The 23,045-nt window shown below is 39.2% G+C and overlaps 1 protein-coding gene across 6 annotated transcripts in view; it reads left to right on the top strand.

Annotated features, from left to right (window-relative positions):
• The window catches only part of PRICKLE2 (prickle planar cell polarity protein 2), a 368,745-nt gene that overhangs the window by 236,771 nt on the left and 108,929 nt on the right, over positions 1 to 23,045 (top strand). For 5 of the 6 annotated variants that reach the window (XM_081942744.1, XM_081942747.1, XM_081942745.1 and 2 more), the window contains one exon: positions 6,838 to 7,021. In XM_081942744.1, the coding sequence (XP_081798870.1) occupies positions 6,838 to 7,021 (184 nt within the window). Of the gene's footprint in view, positions 1 to 4,272; positions 4,393 to 6,837; positions 7,022 to 23,045 lie in introns of those variants that run through there. The other variant, XM_081942749.1, reaches the window with a different exon arrangement.

Here is a 23,045-nt window from a genome sequence, read left to right on the forward strand (position 1 = left end):
AATTGTGTTTTCCAATATTGATAATTGTAACCAACTAAAATCAAACAAGAATACAAACTGACAGAAAAAAATTAATTGTTTCTATTGCAACAGTTTACAGAACTTGGAAAATATTGTAATGTACCTGAGAGATCTCCCATTAGACCCGAGTTTTGCTTCATGCCTGGATTGGGAGGCCTTCTTCACAGTAATTCATGCCTTGGCCATCTTCCATTTTTTGATTACCGTATTTTTCAGCATATAAGACGCACCGGAGTATAAGATGCACCTTATTTTGGGGGGAGGAAATCAGGAAAAAAATCTTTCTGCCTCTTTCCCGGCAGCATCCATCAGTATTCATCTGGCTAACGTCTTTGCTGCCTCGGTCAGAGCCTGATTCCTGAAGCTCCCTGGGGAACTGCGATGAAAGCCTTTTCAATGAAAGCGTTTTTGGGCTATAGGGTCCCCTCCCTAATTCCAAAAAGGGCGCGTGCAGAGGCCAAACAAGTGCATCATGTTTCAGGTGGCAGCAGGCGATTCCAGCACCTGCTGCCACCTGAAAATGCTTTCCTTCCCAGTTTCCTTTGCTGCCTACGCACTCCGGATGGCCAGCAGCCTAGCTGGCAAACCGACAATCAGTCAGCTGCCTCTAATCTGCCTGTTCTGTGTCCGCGCCTGCCTTCTGCCCCTTCGCGCGACTGCGCTGCCCTCTCGCTTTTCTCTCTGCCTCCCTCAGCCGATGGTGCTGGCCAGGAGAAAACAGGCGGTGAGTCTGTAGAGGAGGAGGAGGGCGCGTGGCTCTGCGATGTGCACTGGAGAACTGGGAAGGAAAGCATTTTCAGGTGGCAGCGGGTGCTGGAACCGCCTGCTGCCACCTGAAACACGATGCACTTGTTTGGCCTCTGCACACGCCCTTTTTGGAATCGGGGAGGGGACCCTACAGCCCAAAAACGCTTTCATTGAAAAGGCTTTCATCTTAGTTCCCTAGGCAGCTTCGAGAATCAGGCTCAATGTGAAAGTGAGGATCCCCGCCGCATGAAACCCCCCGAAAATGTGACGTGCGGAGTGGGTGGCTGGAGCTACATTTGGAGTGTAAGATGCACCCAGATTTTCACCCTCTTTTGGGGGGTAAAAAGGTGCGTCTTATACTGCAAAAAATACGGTAATTACTTTAATGACCCTACATGGGGCTGTACCTGAAGAACATTCGGAAGATGCAATTAGTGACAGAATGTGGCAGCCTGGGAAGTGATGGGTAAATCCCAGTGTACCTGAGTGATTCAATTGCTTTGGGAACTGTACTGGTTGCCAATTAGATCCTGAATGAGATGCAAGGTACTAGTTGTTACTTTTATGGCCTTTATGGCTCCAGGCCTGGTTATCTAAGAGGCCACCTTCTCCCCGTCTTCCCATCTGATCACCTTGAATAGGGTCCTCCAGGAAGCATCCTTAAGAGATTGCCATCTGATGGCACCTTAGAGGCAAGCTTTTCATGGTCATCCCTCATTCCTGCAGAGATTTGGTGGGCAGTATCTCTTCCAGTTTAAAGAAAGCTGTTGAGAGCTGTCCTATCTAGCACAGGAGGAAGTGATGCAATGATTGAAAAGGAGGTTTCTAAGCATAGACTTCTCTACTGGCAGTCCCCCAATGAACATTTGAAGTTCCAATGGACCTACTTAGTACTTACAATCCAGCTTCAAAGTTCCGACAGACAGTTGTGCCCTCAGTCATGTGATTGTATTTTGGGCACCTGGCAGCCAGGCCATGTTTACAGCCAATTGTAATGTCCTAAAGTCATAAAGATCTGCTTTATGACCATTATGAAGTTATGATCATGGTGAGTAGGCATGATCTGTATGCAATCAAACTAATCAAGGAGAGAAGCAACTTTGAACTAAGGAGAAACAGTTAGAACAATTAATCAGTGGAACAACTTGCCTCCAAAAGTTGTAAATGCTCCAACACTGGAACTTTTTAAAGAAGATGTTGGATAACCATTTGTCTGAAGTGGTGTAGGATTTCCTCCCTAAGCAGGGGGTTGGACTAGAAGACCTCCAAGGTCCCTTCCAACTCTGTTATTCTATTCTATTCTTTGGCTTTTATATTTGGTATTTTAGTGTACCTTTGAAGTGCTTTCTACCCCTTTTTAAACTTTCCTTGGCATACAAATGGTCAAAATAAAACAAGATAAACAATATGATTAATTATCTTTTTCCTAATTCGTTCAAAAAACAACAGTGTGGACCCAACTTAATAACTAAACCAACTTTGCCAGAGATAAATTCTAACTAATGTGAATACAATCCCTCCAATATAACCTAGAAAATTTTGATTAATGTATTATTATTTTAAAGGAATTTAGGAACATCTGCAAATTATTTTATGATCAGCTCTTCATGACTTGCTCAAACATTTTCATCAAGTTCAGATGCCCAAATGTTCCATAAAAAAAAAAAAATAGGACACGGGGTATATTTTTAGACTGCAGCGATTTAATTAATTTCAAGAATGTTAGTCTAATCTTGGGCAGGGTAAAACAGCTGCCTCAGTTTTCCCAGTGTTGAATGTGATGAAAAACTCTGCTGATTATAGAGTTCTGCTTTCAATGTTGGAAATAGTTCTGGGGTTGTTGTTTTTTGCCTGAGCTGGGGAAAAAGTAAAATTCTTGTTTTGCCTTTGTTCACATTGAAAAGAGGAGGGGGAATTGCAATCTTTGGCTCAAGCTGTAAAACACTACGGCTGACCCTGAAAATGGTAGCTGATACGATTTTAAGCTCTTAAGGCACAGACATTGGTTTCACATTATTGCTTTTCATTGTATATTTATTGGATTGTAAACTGTTTAATCAAAGAATATATAACATATGAATCGAAAAGATCTTTCTTTTAATGTCAACACATTGAGCTATGCTTTAGTCCTCCTTGACTTTAGGAGGGCAGACCGTACCTCTATTTGCACAGGAAAGCCTTTCACATATTAGGGATTTCCCCCCCTTCCCCTTTGACAATGTTTCACTCTTCATCCAAGAAACTTCTTTAGTTCTGAACTGAAGAAGCTTCTGGGATGAGAAGTAAAATGTTTTCATAGGAAAAAATCCCCAAGAAAGTCCAGTTGCCTTTTGGAAGAAGCATCTTTGGGACAACCATAACCTGGATGATTAAGAATGGATCACTATTCTCAGTCTTCCCTTTCCAGAGGTAAATATACCTAGCTCCTTTAATCTTTCTCCAGATAATGTGGTTTGAAACTCCTTTCCAACTTGATAGTTCCCTTTTGAACCCACTCCAAATTTCCCTTTTAAAGTGCCCTGTCCAGAATCAGTACATTCCAAGCCCATCTTAAGTACTTCCCATGATTTAGGTGCAATTTTTCTTCTGTTCTTTGCTGCATTACGTTGATAGCTCATATTTATTCCTTGATCCATTTAGGATCACAGTGCCATTTTCACATTTACTGTTGACAAGCATAGCTCTGTATCTCTTCATTTGATATTTTATATCTACTAAGACGCAAAACCTTATCCTTCCTTCCATCAAAATCATCCAACAACTCAACAAAGAATTGGAGATCCTTAGTTCTTTTCAAACCAGTCTGACGCCTGCAGATTTGCTGAAACACAACTCCAAATAGCATAGTTGTTACAGTTCCAAGGTTAGAGGGCATCTGATTAGACAAAGCTTTCTTGAAGGAGACAAATATTGTAGACCATGGCTAGCAAGATTTAGAATAGATTAGGACAAGTTAGGACCATGATGGCAAACCTATGTAACACCTGCTTCTGGTTTCCGGTGCATGCATGCTCTGGCCGGTGTTTGTCAGCTATTTATTTTCAATTGGTGAAATGGCAAGAAAGCAAGGAATTACAGATAGAAAAAACATCAGCTCTGGCCTGTACGCATGCGCGCGCCAGAACCAGGAAGAGACCAGCTGCCTGGTGTGCATGTGCACTGGACCAGCTGCACGACACACATGTAAGAAGAGCTGGCTGCTGCACGCATGTGCACAGGCCAATTGCTGTCTTCTGGGTCCCAGTGCTTTGGCATGCGTGCAGGGGCATCCACACACGTGCATGCTCCAGTTTTGGCCCTCAGTGCCGAAAAGCTTAACCATCACTGGGTTAGGAGATTCGTTTTGACTGGCACCCTTCAGGTTTTTTTCTGTCCTAAGCCAATGCAATTTTATTGAGTAGGTCAAGCATCACCGTTTCAAAACTAGACTCTCCTCTACTTCTTGGGAGTCTGATCAGATATTTCCTTTCCGCAGGAGCTGTTACTGTCCGTGAAGTGGCCTTCTGAGAAGGGAATAAGAAAAGCAAGCACAAAGGAAACGAATTATGAAGCTAGCTCCTTGTTACACAAGGCAGTCTGTTCACCTTCACTTGGGATCAAATTTAGGAACTTCATATGTAGGAGGTATCTACTGAGCTTTAGCCTTGTTCTCTGTAAAGCAGCCTTGTGATAATCGTATAGAGAGGTAGCAGTTGCTGTTGGGCAACTTTTCATCAGTGCTTTTATTTAGCACAACCCCGTCTATGATGTTCCGTCATTGTTAAGGAATTTGCCGTTCTGAAGTTTCTGTTTACGTTGACATTTTGCATACTGTATATGACAGCCTTTCTGCTTGCTGAGCTGAACGTGCTGATGATCTGGCACTATTTGCATATTTATGGGTGCTGTCAAAGGAGGGGAAATGAAGAGGTGTATCCCAGATCGTCTATCAAATAATAATAATAATAATAATAATAATAATAATAATAATAATAATAATAATAATAATAATAATAATATATTTATTTCTTAGCCGACCCTCTCCCGAAGGACTCGGGGCGGCGTACAATGAAACATATGAAATAAATATGTGGACAAAACAAACATATAACAGAGACATATACCGAGACATACACAAGGAGGAGGTCGGCTGATGAATAAAAAACAATTAGAATACAGTATTTAAAAACCCCTAAATAATTAAATATAATTAAAATACCCAATTAAAAACCCGTCAGGAGCGACATGGTTAGATCAAAGTTGAGCCAGGCCAGCTACTTGGAATAGGTGGGTCTTAAGCTTAATACGAAAGGAGCGGAGGTCAGAGGTATTCCTAATATCCGGAGGGAGGTCATTCCACAGGGCTGGGCCCGCCACAGAGAAGGCTCTACTCCTAGGCGCCGCCCCCCGACACTGTCTAGTGGACGGCACCTGGAGGAGGCCCTCTGTGCGAGTGGATTGGTCGCAGGGATGTAAATGTAATGCATTTGATCCTTAAATCCTTACAGCCAGTTCTGTATGGGTGGTCCGGAGCTCGCTGGTTCCTCCCCCCCCCCCTCTCCAAATGAAAGAATTATGCTTGGGTTTAGAAAATTGCTTTGGGGCTCTGGCATTTTGTCAAGGACAGGTTGTTGTTTACATGTAGACATTGCATTTCACTTATCCCATGCAGCCTTATTGCTGACAGCTGCTTTATCCAAAGCAACCTCCATCCAATAACCATTTTCCATGGATATAGATATCACAGTGACCACAGCAGATATAATATCTCAAATGATGTTAGTACAAATTAGTTTGCACCAGTGTTCCTCAGTTGTGCTGTTTTCATTTTCTTTTGAAACTGACACATGAAAATATATTCAATGCCCTCTGCCAACTGTACATCCATGGACTGAGCAAGACCTGGCTCTTACAGAGGGCTTTTGGGGACAAGAACGAAATCATGATTCTATGCCAATAATATGAGTGCTATGGATTGACAGCAGTGAGTTGGGTTGGGTTTTTGTATTGTTTAATTTTACTTACCGGAATAGCAATTGTGAACCATTCAGAGTCTTCACACTGACTCATGAAGGAAAGGGAAGGAAGGAGAACAAATTCTGCAAAAACATACATCTGTTACATATGAAACAAAACTTTGTGTGTGTGTGTGTGTGTGTGTGTGTGTGTGTGTGTGTGTGTGTGTGAGAGAGAGAGAGAGAGAGAGAGAGAGAGAGAGAGAGAGAGAGAGAGAGAGAGTCATGTTGCATAATAACATGGCATGGATATAATTAACTATTACATTTAAGCCAGCTCAAAGAAAAAATAACTAGATTTCTAAACAGTCCTTCAGATGGGAACCCTGATGGTAAATTGTATGTTCAGGTATAGAAAATTAGACAGCTGCATAATTGAGGAAAAATGCATGTATCAATGTTTCTGTGATCACAAAATATGCATTATACATTGTTCCCTCGTACTTGCCAAACCAGGTGTTAAGTCCTCGAGGCTACGACGCCTTTGACTATCATTATCGGCCCTTGATTGGTTGAGACGCGAGCAGCCAGCTGGCGGGAGAATGCAGCCATTCTATTGGTTCAGCGTCTGACAGCTCTAGTATAAAAGGGCTGTCAGCTGTCAAATGCTGCTGTTTGCCGGGTCGAGGTTTGCCTTACATTTTGCCGTGTTATACTGTTAATAAAGGTTGTGTTAGCTTCAACCTGCCTTGCCTCAGTTCCTGTCTGCCTTGTTCTCCCTACAGAACACCAGGGATATGTAATTCAAAAGAAGAGTTTCCAGAGTAAAGTTAATATATGAAATTACTTCCATTCAAAAGAAAGCCACTATACCATGTGCTCACAACATATAATTATGTTTTGATAATCTTATGTTCAACAATTAGCCAAACCCATCAGCTTTTTTTCAGGAAAGTGCTTAAGTGTTCAATAGGTGTGAATTTATAATTTTGTTTATATAATTGTAAAGCTATGGAAACATGGAATTTGGATGCTAAATGGCCTTCATTGATATTCATACCTCAGACATTCTAATCTCTATTTCATATATCCTTAAATAGAGGATAACTGTTGGCTTTTTACTTCATATCCCCAGAAAAATTTGCCGGCACTGTAAGTGTCCACAGTCAGAACACTTTGAAACAGTGATGCCTTTAGAAATGGAGAAGACGGTGACCAAACTGATGTTTGACTTCCAGAGGAATTCGACTTCTGATGATGATTCTGGCTGTGCCTTGGAAGAATACGCTTGGGTTCCTCCTGGACTGAAACCAGAACAGGTATTTGCTTACACTGCTTGTACGTGATGTGTGTGTGTGGGGGGGTGTGTGTGTGTAAATGCTACCATCTCATCAAGTTATGTTTTATCTTTAGCTTTCTCAGATGAGATAAGATTGTTAGTCCTTGAATAGTCTTTGCGGCTGTCATGTTATAACAGGCAGGCATAGAGTTCACAAAGCTGACATATGACTAAGGCGCCAGGCTAGAAACCAGGAGATGGTGAGTTCTAGTTCCACCATAGCCATGAAAGCCAGCTGGGTGACCTTGAGCCAGCCCTCTCTCTTAGCCCAACTCACTTCACAGAGCCATTGTTGTGGAGAAAATTAGGAGGAGGAAAGAGTATTAGATATGTTCATCACCTTGAGTTGTTTTTAAGAATAATAAAAGGCGTTATTTTAAATGGACGGATGGATGGATGGATGGACAGACGATAGATAGACTGTCATTTGAGCTTTGAATGGATTTCCCCCCCCAAAAAACAATTGCCTATCATCTGACTCAAAAAAAAGCTAAACTCATCTGTAACCAAACTGTTGGGTCTAGCAATGGCATTTAGCAAAAAAGAAAAAACAAACAATTTCTCTAGCTTCCTCTTTCTTGTTTTTCTCATTTGTAATCTACCATAAATTGAGTAGATGTTGTATTGCCACTAAGCAATCACAGGAGAGATAATTGCACCCCAGGCAGGGAAATCACATACCGCCGCTTAACTGGGTTTCGGTTCACATCATTCAGAGGGACAATGGGTATCTGCTCTGGTCTACATACACATCTCTTGCCCCTTCCGTTTCTGATAAGATAACAAAGTCCTTTCAAAATCTAAGCCAGGGTGTGTTGGGGGTGGGGGGTGGGGTGAAGATAGGGAGAGGAGCTCTGAGCAGAGACAGAGAAGAACAGCTGGAATCTTTAAGATGAGATCCAGAATAAACAAATAAGGAAATCTGTGTCAGGGAACAATTACCTAGGAAACAAAGATTACAGTGAAAAAAGTGTCATGGTGAAAAGTTCACTTAAGACACTGAATTAAGTTTTCAAGTTAACTTGATTTAGGAATTAGCCAGGAAAATCTGGCAGGAATTGGTCATGGGAATCTTCTTTCATTTCTGATATACAGGCAATGTTTGTACCCAATGTTCTGCACTTTGATATTTGATTTACTTTTTGATATTTTCAGTGCTTTCTTTCCTATGTTATCACCATTTGCATGTAACTGACAGACTGACTGATGACTGACTATGTGCCATCAAGTTGGTGTCAACTCTTAGCAACCACAAATATAAATTTTCTTCAAGACAATCTGTTCCAACCTGGTCCTTTAGGTCTTCCAATGGTGAACAATTGCAGCTGTTCGTCTTGTTTTCTTACTTATGACTTCATACAGTTTTAAATGATTTTTTTCTTTTTTTACTTTTAATACATTTGGCTTTAAATTACACTTCAGGTTATTGAAGTAACTACCCAAAGGAGGGCATTCTTTGTTGTCTAATCATTTTTTTTTCAAAAGTTACAGGTTAAACAATTGGCTTCAGAGTCTATTTCCTTTTGTTGTTGTTACTTGTTAATAAGTACTTATTCTGAGGGATCCCAATTTCTCCCATACAAATGGGAAGAGGAAGATGACAGGTGTCTCCCTGGAAGATAATTATGAGTAACAGGGTCTAGCAAACACTGCACTAAGGCAGTTGAAAGAATATAAAATCCAGAGAAAGGAAGAATTTAGTTCTCCCTTTTTTCACCCCGTAGATTGTTTCTCCATCTCAGAAATATCTTATAACCATTTCCTTAGTATGAATGATACCAAGCTGTCTGTCTTAATACATTCTTCAGTCCATCTGCAAATGAAAGCTCTTTGCAATGGGAATATTTAAAATTTCAATATCCCCCAAACACTTTGCAAAATACCTATAGTGCAGGTAATATGATCCTACATTTTGGTCTAATCTGTTGTGCATATGATCATAGTATGGACAAATTACATTTCATAGTTACGTATAGCTTTTTAGCTGCAGCCGAACCCCATGTGTTCCATTTCAACTAGGAAGCAATACATTTCTTGGCCAATTATAATATTAAGAGTCAACCTTGTTATGTAGAGATTTTTATTTCTTAATTTACACTGCCATTATTTTCAGTTTCTTTAAGATGGCTTACCTTAAGTTTCTCAAAATCTTATCCATAAAGTTATATTCTAAATTAAATCACTGATATAATTGCTAAGTATTTTAAGGAGCAACATGGCAAACATTGAACCAGAGATGTGTAATTGCTAGTATAGGTCTTAATTAGACTATTAATTAAGACTATGGTAATGCACAAAAATGGAAAGGTACCTCGATACCTAACATGGAAGAATGGTTGTAGAAGTTGATGGAGTTGGCTGAAATGGTAAAACTGACTACTCTGATTAAGGAAAGGAACATAAATACTTTTGTTTCCACGTGGAAACTGCTTCTGAATTTTGTGCTTGATGTGGAAAAGAATGTAACATTGACTATGGGTTTTATAGATTAGATTGATAGACCTTTATAGAACTAACTTGTTCATACTATTATGGAAAAACAAAAAGCTGTGATTTGATGCTAAATGCCTTATTCTACTGCAACAGAGAGAGTCGGACGTCAATGCTTATTTTTCTTTTCTTCGCCCTACTTTTCCTCACTTCTCTTTGCCCTTTCCCCTCCCTCCTCACTGCTTTTTATTTACTTTTGTATTTATAACTTAATAAAATGTTTTGAGTTAATTGAGGAGATACATATTTGCAGCAGATCCTCATGGAATCATAAAGGCTATTGAATTACCTTGGACTAGTCAGTCACACAATCTCAGCCAAATACAACAACAGCAGCAGTACAAAAACAATAATAGAAATAAATAATCAGTCAAGTGCTTTAACAAATCACGTGAACCAACTCTAGTTCTCTGCAAGAGCCTAAAATTTGATCTACATATCACAGGGCCCATTCCATAGCAGTTCTCAGTTAGAACTCCATAATGTAAATATACAAGACTTGTAAGTAAAAAATGCTTTATGTTTCCCCGTTCTTTTGACAGATTAAACATGTGAAAAAAGAATTTGAGACTGTACTACCACTTCTGTGTAAGCTCAAATTCTTTCTACCAAGCAATTTGTATTGGGTGAAATTAAAAGGGGGGGGGGAATGCTGCTTATAGCAATAGCTCTTAGCAATAGCACTTAGACTTATATACTGCTTTATAGTGCTTTACAGCTCTCTCTAAGCCATTTACAGAGTCAGCATATTGCCCCCAACAATCTGGGTCCTCATTTTATCCACCTTGGAAGGATGGAAGGCTGAGTATCAACCTTAAGCCTGGTGAGATTTGAACTGCCAAATTGCAGGCAGACGGCAGTTAGCAGAAGTTGCCCACAGTACTACCCTCTAACCACTGTGCCACCGCAGCTCTTATGCAGGTCTATTTACAGCATCAAAGGTTAAAAAAAAATAGGATGCTCCTGTTTATTTGTATACCTGCAGATAAAGGGTTACAGAATTCAATTTTAATATATAAGGAAGAGCATTCTTAATTGGAATCCCTTTAGAGGCAACTCAAATACATGGACATAAACATTCTGATACAGAGGGTCTCTTCTTTCGAATGTTTTGTGATGAGTTTCTTGTTCACAGAGAATGTTATTAGGGCATGCAGTCATCAAAGCAGCAGCTCTAAAATCAGGTTTTCTGAGGGTGTGAGGGGGAGATATTTCCAGTACTACTTATTGTATTATTTCTTCCTTCATTTCTTTTCTATGGTAACCACTATGGCTGTGTGACTGTTGGAAGGAAAATTTTATTTGCAAGAGATGTAGCCAAATCATCATTTGTATCTTTCAAATCACATCAGAAATATTTGATTTGGATGTTCTGTGGACTTTGCGATTTTGCAGAATCTCTAACAGAGATTTTGAAGGGTTTTTCCCCAGATTATGGACAAATGGTCAGCCACTTGGATGCGATCTCATTACATTGAGAAATGATACATACAGTGATCGTTTCTGAAATCAAATCTCTGTACTTTGAATCTCAAGATCTTGCTAGAACAGGATTTGAACTAGAATCTTGCTGTCTTTTGATTCAGTTTGGATCTGGACTTGGAACTAATGAGCCAGAAATATATTTAATGTAGCATTACCTGCCATTCAATTACAGAGCAACATTTAAATAAGTAATACAAGTAATATTAATAAATATTGTGAAATTAAGTACAGGTTGTCCTTGTTTAGCAACCACAATTGGGATTGACAACATAATTTATATGGCTAAAAAGAATAAAGAGAAAAATCAACAAAGTACAATGCTAAAAGAAGAATGTAAGAAATTGGAGTTAGAGCTTCAAAGAGAGCCACAAAAGAAAATATTTAAAGGACAAATGGAGATGATTAAACATTAAATTGAACTTAATAGCTTCAGGAGAAATAGCTCAACAAACCAAAAGGGATTTTTTTTTTTTGAGAACACAAACAAACCAGGAAATGGTTGGCGTATAAATTGAAAAAAGGAAAGCGAAAAAAGTGATGAATAAAATTGCAAGATGATCAGGGAAACATACAGTTCCAAAATGAGATAATTTAATAAAATAGTCAAGAATATTATGAAAAGTTATATGATATAGAGAATTAATCTATGGAGATAATGCAATAAATGGAAGAAGCCGATTTACATAAGATTTTCTTTAATCACCATAACTACTAAACGAGGCAGTTACTAAACCAGGAATACCCCTCTCTCTACACTAATATATAATATTAAATCCTTCCAACAGAAATCTAAGTCCTAATACAAACAATTGCAAAAATAAAATTGAACATCCACATCACACCAAGAAAGGGGGCGATTCATTTATGTTGTATTTTCAGCAATAATGGTAAGAAAAATATAGTTAAAACGGGAACCATCCAGGCACCATCAATAGCAGTAATTTGGTTTTTTGTAGTTGGCTTCAAAGCCTCTCTCCGGAACACCAAATGGAGAAGGGCTATCCAGAGGAAAAAGACTCAGTAAATGGTCTTAACCTCAGCAACTGTCAAAGCCCTGCCTTTGCAGATCTAACAGAAAACAAATCAGACCTAGTGCAATGCACTGTGCATTTCAGTCTTCCTGAAGAAATATCCGCATATCTAAAATGAGAATTTCCTGTAATCATTCAGGACATTAATAAGATGGATGGGGCATGGTATATTATCTGTATAAAATATATTTTTATTATTTACATTTGGCTTGTTTTGTTCATCTTTTCTCCTAGTCATTTTTAATGTCTGAAATGGATGTCTTAATTTTCAAAGGATATTGTAAAAAGTGGCTTGCCTGGATAATTGCTCTAGTAATTGTTCTTAAAAAATCATTTGTGGAGGCCAGAAATCCTCCTCCAAATTGTTATCCTGTGTGTGATGCATATGAATCTGATATTCTTTCTTAGGCTTGAGTTTGAAACTCCAAAACTGATTTGTTAATCCATTTCCCCACAGGGTGCAAATTTTATTAGAGAAAGTCAAATTCTGCCTCCCTTTCTCCACTTTTCCTATAAATTGTAATAATGGCATGTTATGATTTTGACTCATTATATTACAATTATTCCAGCAGTGGGTTTCATATTTTGTTACCACCGGTTTGCTGTGCCCGCCCGCTTCACACATGGGCGCCTGCCACACATGCGCCCGGCCCTCCGCGGATGTGCATTGCTCACGTGCATGCCTTCCGTGCATGCGCCCAGCCTCAAAAACGTACCTAAATAGACAGCATAGAGCTGTCCTATTTAGTCTATTTCCACTACTGGTTCAGGCAAACCGGTTCAAACCAGCTCAATACTACCTCTGAATTATTCCATTTTGGAATCTTGCAAATTTAAAGATAAAATCTAGTAATTTTGGCTAGCACAAGTGAATCTATTAAATAATAATTGAGCATGCCTGTAGAATGACTGCAAGCAGGAAGGGAATATAGATTTGAGAAGCATAGATATCCTTAAATTTCATCTTTTTGAAGGCACCTCAGAAGATCCACGTTGCATGACCCACCAAAGTCTATTTAAGCTCCTGAGTTAACGCTAAACTTGAACATCTGGTGTTTTTAAAAGCAGGGAAATAGAAAAAGAAACTGTAAATGGGATGGTAGCACTTCTGTCTTTATTGTATCCTAGTAATTGGGAGTCTCAAGGTTTTTGAGTAGTCTATGAATTGAAGGCATGAGAACAGCAAATGAAGCTACATTACCAGCTGCTTAGCAACATATAGAGGAGGTAGATGCTTAGCAACAGGTGATCTTCAGTTCCTAAGTTACAGGCACTTAGATTCCTGCATATTAACAGGATTTATTGGACCAGAAGCTTGCACAAGAATTGAGCCGTATAGGATATTTAGGCTCAAATGATTTGTTTCCAGATCTAGAGGACATCCTGCAAATGAGGCAGAGATGCATCCTACAGCAATTCAGACTCCTCATGTAGAGTTTTTAGGCATATTTTTCCCTTTTTTCCAACTTTAGCAGATAACATCAAATTGCTTTTTATGTTAAACCATAATAGTCAACTCTGTGATTAACTTAAGAACTGGAAAACTAGAGCTCAAGATTTTGCTGTCCATCACATTTGGGAAACTTTGGAGTGAGATAGAGTAGAGAAGTGGGCCATGGACCACCGTATCATTTTAGCCACAGATACCACTTACCCAGTCTAGTACAAGCAGGGAACCATTCCATTATCTTCTTTCACATGCATAGTAACAAGTAGGAGATGAGATCAGAACTAGGAGAATATGGGGGGCCAACAGTGTCCTTCTTGCAAGTGACCTGGCCAATTTGATAAATCTGATTTTACATCCTCATAGAAACATAAGTTTTGTCTTCTGTGTCACATTCACTTCCATGTCGCCTTTGAACAACATGTGTTCTAGTTTTGGATTTGTCCTAGTGTAGAGTTTACTTTCCTAGGACTGCAGATTGTTCAAAGCAGTGATTTGCAATTCAGAAATAAAGCATTGCATTGCACAAATTCACGCAGCAATGATGAGCATGAATTGAGTATGGAAAAGTAAGGGTATCAGCCAGGCAACCAAATACAGATTAGTCTGCACTATATTGCCTTTCCCATAACTACTTATGGTTTGTTGAAAGTTGGATGGGGGGGTGGAACTAGGCAGGAGGAAAAACCACTTGTTCAAGCTGTAGGTGTTGGAGACGTTCCTGCACATTCCTTGGACTGCAAAGGTGAACAAGTAATCAAGTACTGGAGTGTATAAATCCAGACATATTGCTAGAAGGCAAAACCACAAAATTCTGCCTTACTTATTCCAGCCATGTCATGCGATCATGCTCACTGGGAAAAGGCAGTTATGCTTCAAATGGTCAACAAGTAAAAGAAAATGAGGCAGCCAAAAAACATGATGGCTAGACACCCTCAAAGCTGACACCAGCCAGAGCATAAAACACCTGAAAGAAGCCCTGCAAAATCATAAATGTAGACAGAGAGCTGGCCTACAGAATCGTTGTGAATTGGACATGATTGAACGGATATTATCATCAAGCTGTTGTGACCAGTAAGTCATGTTCAGCTTATCGTGTGATTTTAATGAATTCTGCTAGCTTTGGTTGAATGCAGCAATCTGAATAGCTTGCGTAACTATGCCAACTCCTTGGGTTTTTGTTTTAATTGCAAAAAAATATGTTTGCTCTCCAATCTTGCCTCTTTTATTTTCCTCTATCACTTCATTTTCTTAATGCACAACTGTGCATGTTTTTTAGTCTTCCATCTGGTCTTCCCCACTTATTCTAGTCATTGTGATTCCTTCATCTCTTTTCTTCATTTCTCTGTTTTGGGGGTCTTTTTTTTCAGTTCTCTTCTGTGAGGAATAGATTTTTTTTATATTTCACTTTTTCTTCAAAACCAGGTAATTCATCTTTCCTCAAGTACCTAGGTATGATTTTGTCTTCTCATTATCTTCATGGAACATGTATAATTTCTCAACAATTTATAGCTGGGGAATTGTTTTTAGTATTGAAAATTTCCAATTGATTCTCCTTGGGATGATTGGGGCGCCAGTCATTCTCTCAATGGTCATCAGATTCTTTTTTTTTTTAAACAAAATTTTATTGGTTTTTTAAAAAAATAAACAAGGAAAGGGGTAGTGGAATAAGTTACAAATTTTGGCAGTTACAATATGCAGGAGGTGGTCCCTCCCCCCGTACTCATACATTTCATTTATTAATACATTAGATTATCACAAATCAATGGTATTTTGTCAGCATATAAACTTTTATGTTCAAATAATTTCAATCACTTTACATCAAACAGATTTTCTTGTTCATTTTTGTGATCTGAGTTTTCTCGATGTTGCCCCTTCTCCCCCCGCCAGCAGAGCTCCGGCCCCTCCCATGTCTTGTGTATTTGGTGTAGTATCATCAGGCTTATCTAGGAGGGCTCTATTTTTTTCCATAAAGGCCTGAGCCTCTATGGTTGTATTAATTCTGACTCTTGTGTCCTCCCAGAAAATTAGCATAACTTCAGGCATCAGCCATCTGAACCACACCCCTTTCTGGTATAATTTCTTCACTAGTAGCGAATAGTTTTTTCTTCTCTCTCTCACTTTCTTAGGGATCTGTTTCAGAATGGCTATTTCTCTATCCTGGTATTTTAGTGCTTGCCCCCTTTGTGCACTCAGAATCTCATCTCTTGTAGTCTTTCTAAGGAATTTAATGTGTACCTCCCTTGGAACATTATGTGTTCTAGCGTATGCTGAATTTACTCTATAAACCAGGTCCATTTCCCACCCCATCTGTTGTTTGTCTTTTTTAATGTATTCAGCCAAAAGGTTTGTCATAATGTCCCTTAAATCTTCATCATCCGCCTCAATCACATTTTGAAACCTAAGGAAAAAGGACATTCTTTCAAATTCCATTTTTATCTGGTGGTTCTCTAGCTCTTGGTTCCCTTTCTGCACTCCCCCACCTCCCCCCTCATCTCAGCCGTCTCCTCCTCCAAAAGATCCAGTCTCTGTGAATTATTAATCGCCCAGTCTTGGTTCTCTCTAAGCTGCTCATTCATCTCCTTGAATTGATTTTTTAAATCCTCCTGTCCCTTTAAAATCTGTTGAAACATCTGCTGAAAGTCCACCTCAGAAGGCTTGGGTTGAAGCAGGGAGGTTAAAGTCTGTTGTCCGCTGGGGCTGGACGCTGAGGATGTCGGGGTGGAGACTGCAAAGCCCGGCTTCCCCGGGGGTGGTCTTTTGGGTGGCATTATAGTGAGCAAAGAGATAACAATGTCAATACAGAGAGGAAACAATTAGGGAGGAAAACCGCCGAGGAGGTTACGAGGCAGAGAGTCCAAGCAGATAGGAACCTTTTCTATATTCAGCTCCTGGCGATAAAGTAATAAAGTCCTTTGTTCCAAGCCCAGAGTTCAATGTAACAAGAGATTTGTCTGAGTGCCACGGAGACAAAGACAAGATGCCTGAAGCTTCTATGGGTGGAGTCACGTTTCAGTGTCTATGAAGACGACGGAAGTGTGCCATCTTGCCCTGCCAGCTCCGGGATCAGAAGGCAAAAACCAAAAGTTTTCAAAGTTTTCAGATCATCACCTCATTTACACAATTGCAGTCCAAAATCTGCCTTTGCTATGAGCGTGATTTCGTTGCATGGCTCCCCTCCTCCTCCTCTGGGGGCAGAGAGCAAAACCATTTAAAGCCGCTTGTCCAAGGGGGGGGGAAATCCCCCTCCCTCCAGTCACGCTTCTCCAGAACAAGTTGAAAGTCAGTTTTAAAAAGCTGGCAGTTTTTTTTTCCTTTCAGCCAAGTAGGGGAACGGGGGAAAGTTTCCACCTCACCACACAGCAGCTGCGTCCTTCAAATCTTGCTTTCTCCCAGCTGCCTCATCACGAAGACGCCGTGGCACCTCCCCTCTTGCCTCCTGGTGCCTAGGGCGATGCGGGGAGCCCCCCCCGGCCGCCGCCAACTCAGGGGGTCCCCCGCTACGCCACCCCCTCGGCAGGAGCCCCTCCAGGGCGTCCTGTGTCCCCCGGATAGTGGGGAGCCCACCAGGAGTGCGCGGGGCGAGCAGAACCTGCCCGTCGCAAACCGGAACCGGAAGTGTCATCAGATTCTTTTGATTCACATCCCAAATGTGCTTTTTTTTTTTTAGCAGGCAGCAACTGGATTTTTTTTTATTTTTCTTGAAGACATTTCACTTCTCATTCAAGAAGCTTCTTCAGTTCTTTCTTCAATTCAGAACTGAAGAAGCTTTTTGGATGACATGATACATCTTCAAGAAAAATCAAGAAAGTCCAGTTGTTATTTGAAAAAAAAGCAACTTTAAGACAGCCATGACCTTGATGACTGAGAATGTCCATAGACACTGATTCACATGATTTTTTTAAATACTGAAATATAGAACTTCAGCATATAGCTATAAAATACAAGAGATGGCAGATAGCACTGTTTCTACTAACCCTGTGCAATTTTTGCCTCATATTTTGTCCCACATATTCTGAGAATGGCTAACCTGCCTCACAACCATTTGAGGAGAATGCTTGCAAATTCTAACAGTTCCAAATGTGTCTTTGGAGGACCTCTGATTTAGGTCTTTAAGTCTACTTCCCACAAATTCAGATTAAACCTTATTCGATACATGACTGTCCAAACCACCATGGTCGACATGACATTGCTTCAGTTATTTGAAAACTGCTGTTCTATTCCCTTTAATCTTTTTGAAGGTAAATGTGCTGAATTTCTTCAGTCTCATAAGAGCATAGCAGTCCAATCACTGATTAAATGAAACTCATAGGTAGCAAGCAATACTTTTTAATTGGTTTAATTATAACTGCAGAAATTAAGAAGCAGAGAGCTTAGACCAGTGATAAAGCAAAATTTTGATTACCTCCTCAAGAACATTCTATGAATAGAATCAATTCTCCAGCTGATGTAAATAAGCCTACTTTAATAATTTGGTGGAGCAACATTGATTTATACCAGCTGAACATCTGGTTCATAATATATAATCAGACAGTTGAGGCTGGGCTGTTCAGCTGCTAAGCATCAGAGGAGTTCAGAGAGCATCTAGTAGATACACATAAAGGACCATTAACTGAGCTAAAGAAATTCTGATTATCCAGTTTTCTGCTTTTCCATTTCTTATTGCAAAATCAATCTAATTACCTAATAGCGATTCCATTCCTTTTGCAATCTGGGTTCAAGGTATATTAGAAATCTGTCTGATCCAAATTTGGTCTCTCAGACATTTAAATATTTTATTAAATAAAAGATTTAAGCCACAATGGCATAGTGCTACTTCTGTTGACTGCTAGCTGCCTGCAATTTGGCAGTTCAAATCTCACCAGGCTCAAGGTTGACTCAGCCTTCCATCCTTCCGAGGTGGGTAAAATGAAGAGCCAGATTGTTAGGGGACAATATGCTGACTCTGTAAACCACTTAGAGAGGGCTATAAAGCACTGTGAGGCGGTATATACATCTAAATACTATTGCTATTGAAGTTATTTTTTTTCCCCAAGCGGTTTTAATTTCGGCTACCTACTGGCTGCTTTTGATGATCGTAACATCAACATCATTAAGCTACAAATTTCTGACTAGAATTTTAGATAATAATTTATGAAGTGTAAAATGTAGGGGAAAATATTTGAGAGGCTACACATCCATTTTAAAACTAAAATAATCAAATTAAATTAGCCTTAATGGTATGGGTAGCATAGGTAGTCCTTGGCCTACAACCTCAATTGAACTCAAAATTTCTGTTGTTACGTGAGACATTTGTTAAGTGAGTTTTGCCCCATTTTATGACCTTTCCTGCCAAAGTTGTTAAGTGAATCACTGCAGTTGATAAGTTAGTAACCCAGTTATTCAGTGAATCTGGCTTCCCCATTGACTTGGCTTGTCAGAAGGTCACAAAAGGTGATCGCATGACCTTGGAACACAACAACGGTTATAAATAGCACCCAAATTTTGATCACAGAATCATGAGGATGCTGCAAAGGTCATAACTCTGAAAAACCTTCATAAGTCACATTTTTCAGTGGTCACTAAATGGTCACTAAACAAGCTGTTGTAAATCGAGGACTACCTGTAGTTGAATCCCAGAAATTATGGGCAACTGACTTCTACGGGAACATGCTAACCTGCCTCAGTTACCAGCAGGAAAACTCAAATCAAGGAAACCCCCTCTGGCACTTGCACAATATCCGCCCAACATCGATTTCCAATGAAAAGCCAAATGGGTCCCTGAATGCCCAGAGACATAAATGATGCCACACAAAAGGTGCCAGGCTTTGAATTAGCACCTCAGCAATGGACAATCCTGAATAGAATTTTCATCTGCCGGAACACTATAAATGGGGCAGAGTATCCTCCTCTCAGTGTGACTGTGGGATTTCACGTCAAACTGTAGCTCACATTGTGACCGGCTGTAAACTGAAATCATAAACGGTCCTTTATCTGTTTTTTTTTTAAATATAAATGATGCTGCGCTTCAAGGGTTAGATGGTCCAGATGCTAGACATTGATATTTGAACCCAGATCTTTTTGACGTGTATATTTGATTGGTCTTTACTAATCTAGGTGAAATGTTAATATATATTGCTAGTCCATGTAAGATATGCCATATGCTAAATAAATACATAAATTCCAGAAATATCAGGACTAAGTTGCTTTGTCAAATATCTCTGGGTTTTAGAGATAGATAGAAACAAAAGAGAGCTTGAATGAACCCAGATATATATTATAAGTAGTCATTTGTGCCACAGCACGTTCATGGAAATATCTGAAAAATTTCAGATTTTCTTTTTTCCCCCTTATTTTTATGTCATACTCTAAGGCATTAAAAGGTAAACGTTCCCCTCACACATATGTGCTAGTCATTCCCGACTCTAGGGGATAGTGCTCATCTCTGTTTCAAAGCCGAAGAGCCAGCGCTGTCCGAAGATGTCTTCGTAGTTACGTGCTCGGCATGACTAAACATGGAAGGCACACGGAACACTGTTACCTTCCCACCAAAGGTGGTTCCTATTTTTCTACTTGCAATTTTTTGCATACTTTTGAACTGCTAGGTTGGCAGAAGCTGGGGCAAGTAACGGGAGCTCACTTGGTTACGCAGCGCTAGGGATTTGAACCACCAAACTGCTGACCTTTTTGATCAACAAGCTCAGCGTCTTAGCCCCTGAGCCACTGCAACCGCTTCTAAGGCATTAGAGATACAATTATGTCTTAATTATAAGTGTTATATTAAGATACAATATTAAGAATTTTAGAATATTATACAAATTTCTATAAATTATAAAAATATTGTATTGAAATAAGATGTACCAAAATTGAGAAGATGGAGCGGTTGATGGGTCTATGTGACTCGATTTAACAAGTCATTAAAAGATTGAGCTAGTTTTATATTAACATTTTTTGGATATGCTTTTAGTTGTTTTCAAATGTCATTCATTCATTGTCGAATATATTTTTTTCTGATTTTACTAGCACTCTAAATTTTGTTTGTAGTTTATCAAATCTTCTCATTATCAGTATCAATACACATACAGCCAAAATAATGAGAATAGGTTTATTAAATGGTTGTAATGGTTTCTCAATTGTCTTTAGGTAATCTCCCTTCCCAAATTTCTTATTTAAATTAACATCCAGTTTAAGCAAAACCACCCTTTTCTCACTTCAGCACACAGTAATGTTAGCCAAGCTCATAGATAACACAAAATGCTTATTTCAGGCAATATCCTTTTAGTATAAACCTAATAAATAACTGAGCTGCTCAGTTTTCATCTTAAGTATTCAGTGCTGTTTATTCCAGAATTTATGCCCTAGTGGGGCTGTCTAAAGCTCTCCTGACAATCTGCAGGACATATTTCTAATGCTTTTACCACAAATTAGCATCCTAAACATTGGAGGCTGCCAATTTGTTTGGTGTTAGAGAATTATAGTCTAGGAAAAAAAATTTACAGTGCATACTAAACACTGACTGGAAAACTCAAGGATGTCTTTATTTGTTGTGCTTTGGGGACGGGTGGGGGTGTGGGAGGTAATTTTATTTTTTGTCATTCCAAGGCAAAATGGAAAGGACACAAATTTGATGTAGTTCAAGATTGGTTAACACCTTGCCTTGATCTCTCTCCAGTGAGAGAATTTCTCTGCTCTTACAGAAGCCACCTGCCTGAACCTAGTTATCAGAAGTTGATTGCTGAATTGTTTTCACTTGAAGTTATTGTCTGTTTGATTGATTAGAGAGCCAGGTTTTAAATCTAAAGTATCTAAAAGGTGGTTTGAAACTGATAATGTGTGCCCCAAGCGAGAAACTTAGTTTAATGTGTTCTGTGATTCATTCGTTTGTTTTCTTGATTATCCATGATATTTCCAGAATTTTTTCCCCAAATATCCTGCTTCTTCAAAGTCCAACTTTTTCTTCCATAAAGATTCACAGAGAAAATGTTTTCTTCAATAAATATTTTTCCAAGGGCTTCATATTTTTGACACCCAATGAATGTAAAGACCTAACTCCCTAGTCCGTAATACTGGGAAAAGTTGAAGGAATGAAAGAGGAGGATGACCAGCAGCAAGGTGGATGGACTCAATTACGGTGATGGTGGGTGGACCATTCATTGGATGACCTGAAAGACCAAGCTGGGGATCATCATGGAGAAAATCTATCTGTCAGGTTGCAAAAGAGTCAGCATCATCTTGAAAGCACATAATTAACCCAAAATCAAGGATTCTCAAACTGTGGGTTGTAAACTCATCAAGGATCACCAACGTGTGTGTGTGTGTTTGTGAAAATTATGAAAGCTGATTAGCCTCACACAAGGGGAATGGAAGCAATGGGTAAGTCAGCAATGGGGGGAAAGCCCAGAGAGTTTTGAGATACAATTAAACCATGGAAGTAGTCTTCTGTTTAGAACCATCTGTCAATTATAGCAGCATTGTGATTGAAGGATTATTTCTTTCTGACATGTCCTCCTTTTCACCAAACTAGACATACCCTTCAAGCGACCATTCTTTATATATCTTCACCTCCAGTCCCCTAATCATCTTGTTGCTCTTCACTGCACTCTTTCTAGAGTCAAAAAATCTTTTTTACATCATGGCAAATTGTTCCCAATTATAGAATTGTTTCCAGTTATAGGAATGAAAGGGTTTCCATGGTCTCCAGTTCATAAGCGTCTCAGAGAAGTCTGGCTGGTCATAATGAGAAAAAAATGCTGGACCTCAGAGAGCTTTGGTCCCATCCAGAGATTTGTTCTTCTGTTCTTAAGTAACTGAGTGCTCCTAATGTTTTTGACTGCAGTCAGCTAATGCCTAGCGATAATTGGATATACAATTTGGCGCGCACAGAGTGACAGATCCCTATAATAGCCTAAATAATAGTAACAGGTACAATATGCCTGCGATGTCTATGCTTATAAAAGTGACTTCATAAGGCACTATATTTTTTTCCCCGGTTCATTTTTTAAAATTTAAATCTAATGTTTTATCCAGAGCCATTGATTTAGGTTTTAAGAGCTTCTAAGATTAGTCTCTCTGACCTGTTTCTGATGGAGTGAGCTGCAGCTCATGAAGCTTATGCCTTTTAATGAAATTTGATAGTTGAAAAAGCTACTGTCAGACACCTTATTTTTTTGTATCATTGGCTATCATTATAATGTCACTGTAACCAGTGTCTTCTGCTATAATGATCAGCATAGCAGGTGATTTAAATGTAAGGAGAGGAAAGCTAATACATAATTTTATTTTTATAACATTGGACTTTTTAAAAAAAATGAATCCACAGTTAGGCAAGTAACAAAAAAAACTAATTATCCAAGAGGCTGCTTCGGTAGGTGTTTGTTTATTTAAAAAGTGGTTATAACATACATGGCTTTTTCATTGTGATTTATTTGTGACATGAGGGTAAATAAATATAAATAATAGTGCCAGTTCAGATAATCTCCTTAAAAGGTTTGGAGTAAGATAGAAAATCTTAAGCATGTTTATAATAGTGGAATGGGACATATTTTTAAACCTGGTTTGTGTTTAAGTTTCAT

The sequence above is a fragment of the Natrix helvetica genome (genome assembly GCF_964273705.1).
Source record: "Natrix helvetica genome assembly, chromosome: 1".
Taxonomy (NCBI): domain Eukaryota; kingdom Metazoa; phylum Chordata; class Lepidosauria; order Squamata; family Natricidae; genus Natrix; species Natrix helvetica.